At 40.0% G+C, this 17328-nt stretch overlaps 1 protein-coding gene across 2 annotated transcripts in view; it reads left to right on the forward strand.

Annotated features, from left to right (window-relative positions):
- Cfap299 (cilia and flagella associated protein 299) overlaps nt 1-17328 on the forward strand; it is a 513995-nt gene that overhangs the window by 414400 nt on the left and 82267 nt on the right. For both annotated transcript variants that reach the window (XM_037209190.1, XM_028873155.2), the window contains exon 4: nt 15415-15557. In XM_037209190.1, coding sequence (XP_037065085.1) covers nt 15415-15557 — 143 coding nt within the window. The remainder of the gene's footprint in view (nt 1-15414; nt 15558-17328) is intronic.

Here is a 17328-nt window from a genome sequence, read left to right on the forward strand (position 1 = left end):
TGCTTGGAAACTATGCTGTTTCTGAAATGTAGAATTTAATGTTCATCTATACTTTATAAGAAAACTTTCAAATGATAAAATGACAGGCGATGCTGAACACTTCTCTGTCACAACTTTGTGGTGTTTATATGAGCACATCGCAGTGTGTTTACTTCAATAATTACTAGGGGGGAAAACCACAGGGTATTGAGTAATTCATGATTTAATTAAGAACATCAAAATCCATACATGTCATGCCTAACTTAGTCACAACATAAAAATTTAAACCTTATAAAGACAGGCCTCAGAAGATGGTACATGACAACCATGCATTTACAGCTAGAATCTCTGGGGAATAAGCCAAGGAGAGTTGGAGAGCAGCCATCCCGTGATGGTGGAAAGTCACTGGTTTCAGTACCAAAGAAAGAATGGAAACTTTAGAAGCAGGGCAGAAGGTCAAGGACTCCAGAGTAGACTCCATAGGACTCAGCCCCAAATAGGGAGTGTTCGGCCCCCAGTGTGGAGTGAGTGCCACTGCAGATGGATGAAGACAAAGAACCACAGAAACAAATACCATACCCTCAGTACTAGATACTTTCAAAGATGGAGAGGGAGAGGGAACGCCAGAGCTTTGGGGAGAGATGAGAATATGTATACGAATAAGGAACAAAGTCAGACCACAAATGTGCTATCAGAGGACAGAGAGAGACAATAGGAAAAAGAGACTCAAAAATATAACCAACAGTGGACTGTTGCACTGAGCAGGTCTGCAGTCCAACTAAACAAGAATCTTGGTATCTGCATAACATAGACTTACAAAGAAAATCCTTGCTTCTCAGCATGTGGCTGGAGCTGGAGCAAGGAGTCATTTAAAAAAAAAAAATCTATTGTTGAATCAGCCACTAGGTGACTCTAGATGTAAAAGTCTCTGCCTACATGACCCATTCTAGGAACGCAAGACAAATGCCAGAGGACTACATATATACTGAAATCTGCTCTGAAGAACCTTTTAGATATAAGAGGAATACTCAGCCAGAGACACAAAGTTACTATGTGGTCAACATCTGTTCTGAACTACAGTTGGAAGGAGATTCACTATCTCCCTAGAAGAAAGATAAACAGTGACATGAACTTCCAGGTGCCAAAGTCCAAGGCATGCCAGTGCCTATGCAGTACCTAGAGTTAGGAAAATGCCTAAAGTAACAAAAACCCACAGCCCAACCCAAACTCTGTATCTGTGCTTGCTGGGCAAACAACATAGGAAATGAGAAAACATGAAGGACCTTCTTCCATTGAAAGATACCAAGTAGTAAGAGGAGTGAACAGATAGATAGATAGATAGATAGATAGATAGATAGATAGATACCCTCCCATTGTACCTAGGAGAGTAACTACAAAGAGAAAAATTCTGTACTCAGTTCTCTTTCCTTTACTTTTATATGTCCCTTATTTAGTAATACCTAATGTTGTATTTCAGCTTTGTCCTGTCCTATCCCATTCTGAGACGATCTGTCACATAGGGTATGGGCTAATTTGAGTCCGGGCACCTCTCTGCCTCACATGGGATTGTTTTAAGTGGCCTTTCTTCGTCTTTTTCTATTTTCACTCACTAGTGCTATCTTATCTCCTCCTATTTATTTATTTCTCTCTCCTATTTTCTTTCCTTCTCCTAATTTTCCTGTTGCTTTAACGTGTATCAACACTCTTACTATCATTATTTACTAAACCTTGGTAAATAATAATAACTTGGTACACATTGCACTGTCTTCATTTAACTTCAAAGATAGTTTAAATGGGAATAGAAAAAAATAATTTTACATTTGTATCAATATACAAGAATTTATACCAATGCAAATTATTTAAAGCTGATAGTTGCTAATTTAATTTACAATTAGATATAATAACCTACCTTATTATCCCATCCTATCTATCATCCTTTTTTTTTCTATTCCAAAAGCCTGGCTAGCTCAGTCATTAGAGCATGAGACTCTCAGTCTCAGGTTTTTGGATTCTTGCCCCATGTTGGGTGCCACTTGATAAGTGAATCCACAAGAGTCTGTTAAAGGATTTCAAAAATTTATTGAAGTGTTAAATGGGGATAACACACTCACTGATACAGAAAAAGCAAGATGCAGCTGCCGATCCAGTTGCTGAGTCCTGGCTGAACAGAATGAATTCCTACAACACTGAAGAGCACATTTCATAGAGCTATGACAGGGCTCTGGCTAGATGACTCAGTGAGAAAAGGCATTTGCCAAGCCTGGTGACCCAATCCCTGGTACCCACAGAAAGGCAGAAGAAGAAAATTTGTTTTACAGAATGGTCCTGATTTCCATGCATATGTCACATAATGGGAAACATACAACACATATTATACACATATGCACACCCCCCCACACACACACACAAACTAATGTTTTAAATTTTAAATTGTCTAGCCTATAGAAAGATAGGCTGGCTTATTGTGACAATGGAGTGGAGTGGCATTGTAACATCAGATTGAAGGGTTGTTAAATGATCTTGGTCCAGGGAAACTGATATGGCCACTCCAAACATGACAAGTCCTTGCCAGCAAGAGTACACACTCAAGGCAAGTGGAATTGTATGGCCTCTAGCTGAGGGGCTTGCTATCAAAGATGTACTAACTCCTCATGGCTGGTGATAGAGAGAAACGAGCACTGGCCAATAATTTAACTGCTCAGAACATTATGCATTTATACAGTGTTGTTGTAAGTGTGAAGAAACAAGATACTATTCCTGTCTACACCTTCTGACATTCTAGTATATGATTAAATATTCATTATTCTTAGAGATACTCAGCTATCACAAATGGCAGTTTGGTGAGTGCAAAGAATCTGGACAGAGTGGGAATGAAACATCAAAGTCTACCACAGCCAGTTTCCCATTAACCAAACGTGAGCAGAGATAAACAGTTGTTCTCAATGAGACTTAGTCACCTCCTTTATAAGGGAACAGGACTTCTGGGACATTGAATGGTTTTTCTTAAAACATAATGGGCAAAACCGATTGTCCTGAGGATATTCTAGTTTGATGTTTCCCAATAATTCTGGAATAGCTTGTGTGCTTAATAAAGATTAAATTAAAATAAGATCATCTTAATCCCCTCTTTCCTTTGCTTCTAAGTCCGGAAGGATCTTTAGCCAACTCAAAAATCTTATGCATCATGCTAGTTAAAAAAAAAAAAATCAAAACAAACCCTGAGACTAAGCATCAGATAAAAAGAGCCGACTTTCTTCCCAGAGTCTCTGTAATCCAAAGCAGGCTGGCTGTGGCTTAAGGGCCATGGGCAAATAGAACAATGTGATCTACGGATAAAAAAAAAAATTAGTTATCTTTGTTATCTGCAACATACTTTTGTTTTAACTGTGATAATTAAATCAAAATTACCCTGTAGTATTTATTGTGAAGGCTGAATACTTTTGTACTTTCAAGGATGTCAGCTTAAAATACCAACCAATCTTCCCCTACAACTTGCTTACCCAATATCCTCACACCTGTCAACATGATAAGCAGTTTTACAGAGATAGTGAAGATATTAGCACTACACTTCAGCAGACCACAATAAATACCATCTAGTTCATATTTTTGATTGTGATACATTAAATGTCAAATATATGAATTTTTCATGAAAATAATTCTTTTTATTAACATAGAGAGCAAAACGAGTCATTGTTGGATGTTTTCAATTTTGTGGAGTTAAACCAATAAATTTAATAAGCCTATACAATAAGGGTTTTCATAAAAATATCTCATTACAACTCACCCCAGCTCAGTATGGCATACAGAATATTCTTGCATCAAGTTCTAGAGGAAGACTAGCTGTCTTTCCAAGACCTCTGTCTCTTTTGGGGGGTTTCCTAGAGACTCTAAGGTCTTGGCACCTTAGAAAGCAAATGAATACTGTGGGGTCCCTGTGTGAAGCAGAGCTGTGATGTCAAGGTGTGAAGCAGAGCTGGGGATCACAGTGTGAAGCAGAGCTGGGGATCACGGTGTGAAGCGGAGCTGGGGATCACGGTGTGAAGCGGAGCTGGGGATCATGGTGTGAAGCGGAGCTGGGGATCACGGTGTGAAGCGGAGCTGGGGATCACGGTGTGAAGCGGAGCTGGGGATCACGATCACGGTGTGAAGCGGAGCTGGGGATCACGGTGTGAAGTGGAGCTGGGGATCACAGTGTGAAGCGGAGCTGGGGATCACAGTGTGAAGTGGAGCTGGTGCATTTGGTACTTGGGTGTATTCGGGATAGGAGTTAGTGCAGAGTGCCAGAAAGTAAATCATAAACCATTTGTTCCTTTGGGGATGTTGTTAAACTATAAATGGAGGTAACCGCAAATAGAAGCCCAGGCTTACATAAGCATTCTACCTTCCATTTTCTTATTTTAGCTGCAGTATTCTCCAGTGGCATATATAAGAAAGAAATTGCTGGGGTCTATTTCACAGAGAGAAAACACAGCAGTGGCTGACATGGCTGGGCTACTTAGGAAGGCTTGAAGGACAGGGAAGCAAATCTGATCTTCCTAGCACCTAGAATTTTCTGTTAAGTTAGGTATGAGACATTAGAATCTCAGATCATCAAATGCAGATTGCAGAACAGGACAGATGATGGCCGGCAATGCAGGAAGGTAATGCCTCTCATCAATGCTCACATACTCACCTCCTGCACGCGTGATTGCCACCTTCTTTAGAAACAGCGATTCCAAAGAGAGGCTCCAAGTTAAGTACCTTGGAATCTAAAGCTTGTGCTGGAGTACCTGGGTCAACTTAGTGAAACTGTTCAAGTCCTTAGAAGAGGAAAAATGTGGCAGGTGGGGCCAAAGCCTTGAATCCCAGCACTCAGGGAAGCAGAGGTCAAAGGATCTCTGTGAGTTCCAGGACAGCCAGAGCTAGACACCCTGTCTCAAAAAAAGGAAAAAAAAGAGGGAAACGTTTCCCAGTAGATATCAAATAGGGAAGCTAAGAGGGGGCCAGATAGATATTCTGCTGCTGGCTCTGAATATGAAGGAAAACCTCCATGAGCCAAGGCATGTGGGCAACCTCAAGAAACTAGACAAGGGAGGAAAGGAGCTATTTCCTCCAGGAGCCTGTAGGCAGGAATTGGACCATGGCATTTTGATTTTAATGTAGTAAGACCCATGCCAGGTTTCTGACTTACAAAATCACAGGTTATAAATCACACTATTGTTAAGTTGACAATTTCATGTCAATCCATTAAACTCAAGCAGGAAACAGTGGAGTGAGAAATTTTAGTCACTTGCATATATATCTTAGAGTTAGTCACATATTCATTGTAGACAAGTATTATAAATATTGAATAGTATAATTAATTATACATAAAAGCCAAAGTGTAGTTAGGATATCAGGCTTATTATAAACTGCTTTGTCAACCTCAGAATTATGATAGATGAGGAATTAAGCAAATTGGCCTATCACCTGAGAAATCTCTCAGAACTACAGACATAAAGGAACCAAGCAGCGAGGAGGAGAAAAACAGGAGCAGGTGCTGTCACGGTCACATGAAGACACAGAAAGTGCTCCTCCCTCTGTCTGTCTGAATGTCATTCACAAAAAAGGGTTGCATTTTGACTCACTGCAAAACAAAGAATCACTGTATTTAAAAAAAAAAAAAAAAAGCTGAGGCTGAACTGAGGCTGATATATGTACTTTCCAGTGGGGGGAGGGGAAGTATTCATGGTTCTAATTGTTGCCAACCCCAAAAACAAATCCAAGTGCTAATTGGTTTACCTGTTTCTAACTTCCCTTTGCCATTCCTACAAGGGTGCCCCTGAAGCAAGAACAAAGACAGTCTCATTACTCCAAGACGCTTCCTATCATTGCACGTACAAAGACTTTACAATGTATGGAGCCATTCACAGATCCCAGCAGCTAGAAGATGCTGGTTTTGGGGAACACCTTTAGCCCACTTGTAGTTCAAAGTGTGGAGAGATCTGAGTCTGCCTGTCACTGAGATCTCTGAAATCCTTCTCTGTAGAGGCTGAAAATCTCTACTTCATCCAAGAACTAATGATAAGGGGCACTGGGTTTCCTGTTCCAAGTCAGCACCGAGACATAAGCCCCTTAAAAGAAGGCTGTGTGTCTCAGGATGCTCCCAAACAGGAGAATCACTAACGCCCCCGACCTGCTTGAAGTGCAGACTTTGGGTCACTGTCTGTCCACATCAACTGAGTCAGGAGCTCCGGGGTAGGCCACAGCAACCTGTTTTACAAGATGAGCATAAAGTGTGGTAAATACTGGAAACCATTGGGTAAAATGAAGAAAGAGAGGGGAGGTGATAAAAGGGAGGTAGGGGGGATATATAGAGAAGTTTGAACATAAAAAATGCCTCCATGGCAAATGCTGTTTGGTTCTGTTTTTAAACTAATCAAAGCAGAGTGGGCATCATCAGCTTGAGGAAGTGCCCCCAATGCCATGGTCTTCTCAAATTAGAGCCCAATTCTCCATTGCTTTAAACAGGTAAATGTCTCAAGATTTCACAAAAAAAGAAAAAAATTGTTTCTCTCATTTCCCAATGGGCTTTTACTCTGTCGCAGTTGAAAAGGTGTTGGGGGTATAATCAGTGCCATGCTCTCTTTCTCTCCTTGTGCTAAATAAAATCCAGCAACCTAGAACACAATCAAATGCTCCACCCTAGGAATTCCACAAATTCATTCATTTAGCAGGTATTTACTGAAAATCATAAAATTTTTCATTTTATGGGCCCTACAATCCAAGGAGAATAAAGGAAAGCGTCAAAGCTAAGGAAGTAAATACCAGCTAGACAGAGCTGTGCCGGAGACCAGCATATGGCAAAGTGACAGAGACTAAAATATATTTGTTATTTTCGTTAGAATGATGTGATAGATCAAACTTGAAAAACTCCAAAAAAGACTATTTTTGTCTGAGAAAATACCATACAAAAGGGCACACCAAATCAGGCCTGGTTGTGCTTGCCTACATTTCTAGCACTCAGAGCCTAAGGAAGGGCTGGATCATGATTTTTTTTTTCAAGACATGATTTCTCTGTGTAGTTTTGTCTCTGTCCTGGGTCTCACTCCTCCTGGCTCTACCTCCTGAGTGCTGGGATTAAAGGTGTGTGCCACCACTGCCCGGCCTGGATCATGAATTTAAGGCAAACTTGGATTACACAATGGGTTTTAGGCTAGTCTGGGATATACACAGAAAAAAGCAAATATATGTATATGTGTGTGTGTGTATGTATGTATGTATACATATATGTATGTATATATGTGTGTGTGTATATATATATATACAGCAGTAGGATTATTTCTCCAATGGCTAGTCACATTGAGTGCTAGAAAGAGGTTTAGGGGTGATGGAGGAGTAACTTATGCAAGTCTAGTATGTGTGCCACGGTAGAGGCAGAACTTGTCAATAAGTTAGGATGGGTGTGGGGTGTGATGAGAAGTAATAAATCAAAGCACCTGGCTTTGGGCTGAAACAACTGGGTATGGTGTCGTCTTTTCCTTAAAGAGGAAAGGTTTGACTAAGATGGTGAAATAGAAGACAGAGTCTTGCGGAGGGTGATATGAGATGCATGTGTCAACTCTAAGAGGTGAACGCCGAGTATGAAGAGCGTGGAAGAGTAAGAGCTCATCCTTAAAGCTGTGATTCTGCCTAAGATCAGTCAGTGGATGAATCAAGACACAGAAAAGGAGAGAACCTAAGCCCTGGTGACTCCAACACTTCTGGATTATGAGGAACAGGAGAAGCTAATAAAGAAGAAGGAAGGGATAAAGCATAGCATGCTCATGGGGACCTGGGAGAACACCAAAGCCTGTGAGCAACATGCTTTACAAAGGGGTGGGGCTAACAGTTAAATGAAATGCCATGGAAATTGAGTCAAGTGAACATTGAGAATTGACTGTCATGATGATTTTTAAAGAAAGGATAAATGTTGTTAGAACCATTTTAGTAAAATGGTCAAAAAAAGATTGGGTTTTGTGACTAAAAATATGAATTTCCTGTAAAGAGAAAAACACATCTGGGACCATAATTTACTGTTTCTCGTTAAAACAGTAGCTGTTACAGAATCTTATATAAAAGACCTCATAGAAGAAAAAAAAAACTACAATTCAAGAGAAATGAGTGAAGAAATGTGGCCAACTAGTAAAAAGCCAAGGCAAACGTATATAGGAAGCTATATATTTCAGTTTTTTACTTGTGTGGAAGAACACAGAGCTACTGGATTTTGGAGGAAGAAAATGAGGTGATTCTGACTTCTCTCAGAAAAAAAAACAAACAAACAAGAAAATGCATTGCAAAAAGTTTGATGAGAGAAAACATAAAATTTAAGCTTTAAGAGACAGAATAAATGTATTATGGCCAATTATTTTACAAGGGTTATGAGGTCTACCCGAGTTAATGATTATTAACCTGCACTAAAACTAATAATAATAGTTTTTGCCTGTATTTATCTTAATTATTCTGTGCAAAAACAGAATAAAGGGGAAGTAGGGTTGAAATAGTGTTGGAATCTTTTAATGAGTACTCAGGATTGCTCAAGTGTATTTGAAATGCTCTGCACATGCAACTTGCTGTGGCACTGTGGCGTCTACACTGAGTGAAGAGAAACAGCACATAGAATGATTCATGGTGAAACAGTGGCCTGATGGATGAGTTACCCAACGTGCTGAAAGAATTCTTGGTTTGGAGTCTCTAGAGTATGCAAACTAGAAATCAAGGAGCTGGAAGGCTTAATGTGGTATGATTACTAGCAAGATTTTGGGGGTGCATGCTTTTAAGAAAGAGTAGTTGCTCATAAAAGGCATAAAAGTTGTCCTGTTGAAAAGCACTTAAACTATACATATACCTATGTATATGCATTCCTTTCACCCACCAATCCTTGTACCAATGATATATGACTTTATATTCTAACTTCATTCTTTGCAATAAAGCAAAATCTACTATTTATTCATTCTTTTCATAATTGTCTTTTTCTCATAGTCATTTATTATATTTCTTGTGCATGTATTGCATATGTGCATGTGTGTGCAGGTGTGTGTGTGTGTGTGTGTGTGTGTGTGTTGATATTGGGTGTTTTCATCAGTTGCTCCTTACTTTATATACTGAGGCACATCTTTTATTTGACTATGACAGAGCTCACTGATTTGGCATATCTTGGCTAGCCAGCTTGCCCAAGGAAACTGCCTCTGCCTCAGGAGCACTAAGACTGTGCATGGCCTGCCTCACTTGCCTGGAATGTATATGGCCACGGAGGACCAAACTCCTGTCTTCAGCCTTGTACAATAAGAACTTGACTCACTGAGCTATCTCCCCAGCCCTGTAAATGTTTACTCTTCAAAGAAATACTTTAAGTAATAAAAATACTTCATTGGTATTGAGCTTAGAACTTCAATATTCATTTTAGAGTGACCTTTCCTTTGCAGTATCATCTCGGTTTAGCTTTTGAAACATTACTTTCGACAAGCCTTTTCATAAAAATATTTGGAGAAATCTTTGTCTTGGTGAAAAGCATAGGGGGCATGAAGGTTGTATGCGCAATAAATAGCTAATGCTTCTTACTTGGGGAACTAAAACTTACTTTTGCATAGACATTTGGGTTGGATCAACACATGGTGACCTCCACTGAAGGGTCTTTAGTTTATAATTTAGATTTTAAAAGTAAATCTCAGTTTACATATAAATTTGACCATCTCATTTTTTTTTATTTCTAGCATTTAGAGTTTATATGAGTAAAAATTCCTTATGTATTTTTGCATGTTATTTTCATTCACTCAAACCTCCAGACCATTTTGAATTCTAATGGTGAGGGCAAGTGCTCTTAAAGAATTATTTTCCTCACAGGTACTTCAAAATACACAAACATAAGAACTTTTTGAATATGGACATATCTTACAGACCAAAATGGAAAACTAACATCAACGATTTCCCTTGGAAAGCAAACCTTCAATTGTTGCAAACGAACAAGTGAGCTATATGCGACACTCTTAGTGGATTACACTACTTGCAAAAATGGCCACAGTGCTCCAGCCTCTCCCCTTTGCAGTGCCCCTCAGCAGCATTCCCGCCAAGAGAGGATGAAGTCACTCTCCCTGCCTCTGAAATCTGGACTAGACAGTGAGCTACTTTGGCCAACTGGATATGGAAAACAGTGTGGTCCTTCTGAGCCTGCTTTCAAGAGGGAAGAGGAAGCACTGTTTCCAACAGCCCCAAGATGTGTGTGAATAATGAGACTATACACAGCCATCCGAGTCAGTCAAAGAACATAGAATTAAAAAACAATTATCAACACAGAAATTTCATACAGCAATCTGTTTCGAAGAAATTTACTCTGTCATTTCTTTCAAAATGTGGAAAAGCAGTGCTGATCCCCAAAGAACTATGACTGCATCAGCAAAAGTCATTTCTCTTTTGAGTTGAAGAAAATATGCTCCTCAACTAATGATGCATTAGCACATTCCTCAGTCGTAAAGTCCCAGAGGAACATTCCTACGTTCTTCTGTGTGAGGCGGTGGTGGTCCCCGAGGGGTGGCACAGACACTCCGCGCTGGTCATCAGCTCTGAAGTCCTTTTGGAGTGTCAGCCCTGAACTGTGCAGCTAAGATCGCCTTTGTGTTCTGCTCCGTCTCTGTGACTCTGGCTCCCCTGGCCTCTCAGTCCCATTTCGCTGTATCAGGTTCATATCTCCTCATTAGTAGTTGGCAGGAGAAACTAGGCAACACATGTCCCCAGCTTATAACAAGTTTATGAGATTGTATTTTAATCCACTTCTGGGAAAAGACAAGCAGCCAAATATCTACATGATACATGAACAGACTAAATTTTACTTTAATTCATCTTTTTCCAATATACGAAATGCCAGGAGGATCTAAGTATTCCCTCTGGGAGTCTTTTCATTTAACACCTGTTTGCTTTGGAGGTTACAGACTGTCACTGACACCTCGGACTCTGCACTCCCACTCCTCTGTCTCCAACCCCACTTCCATATCAGGAATGAACACACACCGATATTTTTCAATGGCTTGTCACACTGGAGATACAGACAGACAGACCTATCTCCTGCTTTATATTAGTGGTTAATTAAAAACCAGTTTTCTCTGACTAGGTGGCTAGGAAATTCAGGTCATTGTGTGCAGCTTCCAAAGTGTCATTTAGCCTCCACGCATTTGTGCTTCTACTTTGGCCAATTCTAGAGAGAGTTAAGAGTTCTAATGAAAATGTACATTTTGAATTTTTTTTCTATAAATGTAACATCATGTAATAAAGCCCTTTACTATAAAAGGTATAGCTTTTAGATATCTTTTGGGAAATTAACTGTGGTTTTAAAAAATGGATTAAAAAACTGGGTGTTGATGGCCCATGCCTTTAATCCCAGCACTTGGCAGAGGCAGGTGCTTCTCTGTGAGTTCAAGACCACCCTGGTGTACAAAATGAGTTCCAGGACAGCCAGAGCTGTCACACAGAGAAACCCTGTCTTAAAAAACCAAAAAATAAAATGGTATTAGAGTGAAAAGATCTGTTTATTTATTGATGATTTCATTTCTATGAAAATGCAGAAAAGGTAATTGATAGACAGCAAGTGTATTCATGACTTCTGAGGCTGGTGGGATGGGGATGTTAGTGAATTGTCCCACAGGATCTCCTTGGTTTCATGGAAATGACCCAAACCTGGACTGTTAGACACAATTTTGTGAATTTGCTGAAATAAATGACTGAGTTATGCACTTACAATTGAGGATGAATTTGATGTTATGTAAACTGTGCCCTCAATACCACTGGAATAAGAGTGAGGAGCAATATAAGCAGAGGGAACTAAAGAGTTGTTCTTAAACAATACAAGGCTCAGAACAACAAAGTTGTCCTTTACTGAGCTGTGCCACACTCGGGCAGAAGAAGCCTGTGAGCCCAAGGGGGCTCTCATGTCCTATTCTGGCTATTTAAGAGCTGGTATCACAGCTTCATCTTCAACTGGGTCTGTTCTATGCATGTATAGCAATGCTGAAGACATATTTATATCTAAATTTCAAAATGTCTTCTATTTTCCCCTGAGAAGGACTAAATTTAGCAAAAGAAATGAGGCATGTGTTGTTACCTTAGCCATGTACACCTAGGGAAGGGAGGCTGGTGTGATGAGTCTGTTTCCTCGCCTTTAAGATGCTAACACAAGTAACACAGTCTCAACACAGTGGCCACAGAAACAGAAACAGACAGAAAAACAACAGGTAGGTACGACTGATTTCGTGTGTTACTTCGGGCTAGGCACTGTTGAGTGCTCAGCAAAATAGGCTTGTTTAATTTAAACACCAGCTTCTGAAGCAAGGGCTAACTCATTTTAGTATAAAGGAGACTAATACAAAGTGTAACTTACCAGAGTCGTACTGCAAGTCGATGGCAGAGCCAGCACCTGAAATCAGATCTGTCTGTGCATTATGCACCCAGTAAGAACATGGACGGCGCAGGAAGCCAACCCAAGTCTAACTTTAGGTGTCTTATGCTGTCTGCGCATACATGGATGCTTATTCTGAATCACAGTATGCTTAGTGTCCACACTGATAAAACAAGGGTCATACTGTTACCTGTACATTATTCAATCTTTATTATTTTTCAATTAGCATGCAGATTAATGAGCTTCACATTTATTACAGCACGTTTACTCAAGCTTTGCCCTTGCTGGTCCTGCTTCCCTTCTCCCCTCCCCATCCTTGGCCAGTTCTTGCTGGCCACTTCCCTTCCCATTAGCCCTCTTCTGAACTCTTGTCACATGCATTCTGTTCCCCTCCTCTCCTTCCCTCGGGGTCTCTTTGTCCCCTGCCATAGTTCCCTTCCCAGCTCCATGACCTATACCCATACCCACCTTCTACAACTTTTAGAGGATTATATAAGATAAGGAGTACAAGCCCCCAGTACTGGGCCTCTGAACAAAAGCAAGTGTATTTGTAGTAGGAGTCGCTGCTGTGCTTTCAACCTTGTTATTCCCCAGATTTATCATGAGGCAAGATGTGAGCAGTAAGCTTCGGCTCTGACAGGCTGGAGGTCATGACTCAGGTGCCTGCAGGACAGAGCTGGCTCAGGGCTCTGCTGTCTTCTTTGGGTCTTTCCATTTTAAGTACAACCTCGTATTCTTGCCAATGTATTTCAGAAGTTATGTTTTTGATTTGACCTAGAAATTTTATTTGCTTTCACCACAAAAAAAAAATGGGTAATATATCTAATCTGTTATTCTACTGGCAAAATATTTCTCAGTGGGAGAAAGACACACATGTGCCCACACAAACACATACAGGGGGGCAGAGAGTGGGAGTAAGGAGAGAGAGAGAGGGAAGAGATTTTCTTTTCATGGTATAGAGGTTCATTCTGAAAATAGAAGGCTTCATTAGAACGTCTTTCTCCTCTTATGTCTCAGTATGACTGACCTACCCTCAGGATTGTGCTGAAGATGAAGACAGGCCCAGTACCTCTAGGAATGCTAATGACACACTAGAAGTTGTCGCTCGTGGCCCTGTTTAAGAAGCAGCTGCAAATCAAGCTATTGGTTGAGTAGCATGAGAGTCTCAGGAAGTCTGTTTGGGTTGATGTCAATTTAAAATTTATGCTGCAAAAAACAGAAAATAACACCCATCATAAAGAAATCTGTCCTACTCACCACCAGGCTCCATGGAGGAACTCGAAGGACTAGTGGGTTGAAATAATGTCAAGTTGCACACAGGAACAGCAGCAAGTGTTAGGTCATCCTGATGTATCAATGGAGTGTGAGATTAATTTCTCAAATACTTCCTCTATTTTTGTAGCAAGAACCTGCGGCAGGATCCTCCTTGGCACAGTGATTCCAGTACCCAGCAGCCAAACACCCAGAACAGGCAGGCAAAGTAACCTCCCAGCAGAATCACAGTGGTTGGAAACGCGGCTCTGCTCACTCATTCTGCTGCTGGGATATTGTTAGGAACAATTTTCCCATTGAGTCTCTTCTTAGACTCAATGGGAAAATGTCCCTCTAAGTTTCTAGCTTTGTTCTTTTGGAGTCTCTGATACCTAAGGTCGACTATGTTAGTTTATTGCCACAGAGGCCCAGCAAGTGACAACCCAGTGACGGCTGGATAGGAAAAGGCGATCTCCTGGGCTTATCCAACTAGTGAACTTTGCCACAGAATTCCACTACTTTGTCTCACTTTACAAACAAATGTATATGTTTCCAGTTAGAACATAGTATTTTTTAAAATTTTTATATCAGCTTTGCCTTAAAACTCAAGCAGAATGCTTATGGATCTTAAGGGTGAAAGTTACACTCTAACCATGCCCACTGGCCTATTTATGCTTTAGGCCTTTGTGCCACAGATTCTCTTTGCTCACTGGGCTTCACCTGCTCCTTCCCATGGCTTGCTTCCATCACTCAAGTCCTTCCTTTAAAGTCTTCAGGCCTTTTCTCATTCCCTAAATGAGCCTACCCTGTACATCATTGTGTTGACATTCATCTTCAGCTCTACTGTGTTTTTCATTCACTGGCACTTCTATGGTTTTTAGTTTTCATTGTCTATTGTCCAGATGACTCTCATCACCAAAAAATAAGTTTAGAGGGTCTGGACTCTAACATTCCTGCCATTTGCTCAATTCTTTTACCATGAGGAATTATGAACGCATAGAACATGGTCAGTAGATTTGTGAAGAATCAGTACAGATGAGAATTGTGTTAAAGATTGCAACTTATTCTTTTAGTTTAATATACTTGATTTTGTAAAATAAATTTTTGATTGTCATGGTACTAAGAATCTATTTATATAGCTCTAATATCAGATATGTAGAGGTTCATTTGGAGGAAGAAACAGTGGTTAGAAATACAAGCCTGGAGTTGAATGACAGCTGGGATTGAATGAGTTGAATGATAGCTGGGAGACCTGAGAAACTCAGCCTCTCTCTGTATCTCAGTTTACTTATAAACAGATGACCATAAAGAAGGTAATGAGGCTGGGCGGTAGTGGCGCACGCCTTTAATCCCAGCACTCGGGAGGCAGAGCCAGGTGGATCTCTGTGAGTTCAAGGCCAGCCTGGGCTACCAAGTGAGTCCCAGGAAAGGCGCAAAGCTACACAGAGAAACCCTGTCTCCAAAAACCAAAAAAAAAAGAAGGTAATGAGATTGAGAGGTAAGTAAATAAATCCATATTTTTTAATGCTTAAAATAAAATTTTCTTAGAAATGCTGGCCTGAATTTTTTATAATGTGCTGCAAAATTACTGTAGATGTGCCATCTGCACCTAAGGCCTCTTGCTTCTCCACATCCTGCGGGGAAGAGATAACACTGCCTTACCTGAGAGAGTCATAAGGGTGAAACATTCAGCCCTTGAAATGGACATGTGCAATGCTTCCTAGCCACAGCTTCTGTTCTGCTGAGCTAAAGCACTCAAGTGACCTTATTCCTATTCCTTTCCTGTTCTTTGTTCTCACCAGACTGTGATCTTCATTCGTGACAAAAATTCTCACGGCCAAGAAGTGTCAGGATATATTGATTATGCCCACAGACTAAAAACTGAAGATTTTGAAGTTTACTTTACTGGAAAAAGAAGACTCCTTCCAAGGCCCACGGATATGAGGTAAATTGTACACAATTCTTACACCTCAGGGACAAAGACATAGAATTATTGTATATTGCATATTGAGCCCTGTATGATAACGCACAAAGGACAAGAATGTGAGTCTGGCTATGAAAAGCTGTCCGTGTCATGAATCATCTGGGAACTGCAAACCAGAACCACAGGAAGATAGCACTTCACTCCAGCAAAGCTGGTTATGTCAGGAATGCTGAGGAGAATGTGGCAGGAAAGGGAGCCCTCACACAGTGGGAATGTAAATTAGTGCATCCATTAGAGTAAATTGTATAAAGGTCCCTTTAAAAACTAAAAATAGAGCTCCTGTGTGACCCATCAATCTTTCCAAAGGGAATGGAATCCATATAAAGAGACATCCATACACCCAAGTTTACTGTAGCACTATTCACAATAATAACCAAGTGGTGAAAACAACCTAAGCATCCCTCAATAGATGATTGTATTTTTAAAAAATATTGTACATAAATCCAGTGGGATACTATACAGTCATAAAAAAAATATAAAATTCTTTCATGGTGTTACTCCTATGGTATGATCGCATACATGTTGGGAACAAAGTATTGGCTACCCTAGACTATGAAAGGGCAGGGCAATCTGAGGAAAAGTTGATGCATGGGCAGTAAGCTATGGTTAGAAAAATGTAAAAAGTCTTATGTGGTATAGTACAGTATGATAACCAAAGATAAAATAATATGACGCATCTTGCAGGACACTAGAAGAAAAGATTTTAGTAGTTCTCATCATAGGGTAAGGATAGAAGTTCAAGACAAGTGAGAGCTAACACAATTTATACATTATACATGCATGCATGGACTGAAATATCACAAGCCACCCCATTAACAGGAACACTCTGGTGTTATATGACAGACGAGAGCAAGTTTAATCAATAAAATAAGAAAAATAAAGGTAAAATCGGAGCTTTGTCTCAGACCTCTTCCCTACCCATGCCCTTTTAACCAGTGGCACCCTACTCCCCATCACCTCAACAGATTTGCTCATGTTACAAGAGAAACCAATACAGACTTTCACTTGCAAACACTGCTGTCCAGATCTGTGATTAACAACACCAGGACCTTATCGTACTTAGCTGAATATTCTATATTATTATAAAACATCAAACCTGATGAGTACCTACTTATACTTCATTGATTAAATCAAACAATTACGGATGGTTTACCTAGTCAGAACAACCAAGGAAAGGGTTTGCTCCTCTGTCCAGTGCCCCCTTACTTTGTAACAGCCACTCTGTGCTGCTGACTTGTTAGTGAACTGTTCTCTCACTTTGTTTCCCCAAAAATTCTCCCATTGTTGTTATCCACGTTCCCATTTCCTATACAATCACTTGAATGGCTACAATTTCAATATTTTTCTTCGAGAACTTTTGATAACGAGATGCTCTGTATTTCCTGTTGCCCAATTTTAGATCTTTTGAAGTTGATCGGTAGATTTAGGTTGTACTTATCTAATCATTCATGGTAAATTCCTCCATAAAGTTTGACCCTAAGATTTTAATGTCCACTAATGAAGGTTATCTAAACACTCTTGTGATATTGTTAGCACTCTTTATTCTTTCATTTTTGAGATTGTAATATAATTACATCATTTCTTCCTTCCCTCTCCTTTCTTCAAACTTTCCCATATAGCCCTCCTTTTGAGTTCATATCTTTTTTCAATAATTGTTGTTACATACATATATGCATACATATACTTTATTTATATATTATGTGCATACATGTATACAGATATATTCCTAAAA

Source organism: Peromyscus leucopus, chromosome 10, assembly GCF_004664715.2.
Source record: "Peromyscus leucopus breed LL Stock chromosome 10, UCI_PerLeu_2.1, whole genome shotgun sequence".
Taxonomy (NCBI): domain Eukaryota; kingdom Metazoa; phylum Chordata; class Mammalia; order Rodentia; family Cricetidae; genus Peromyscus; species Peromyscus leucopus.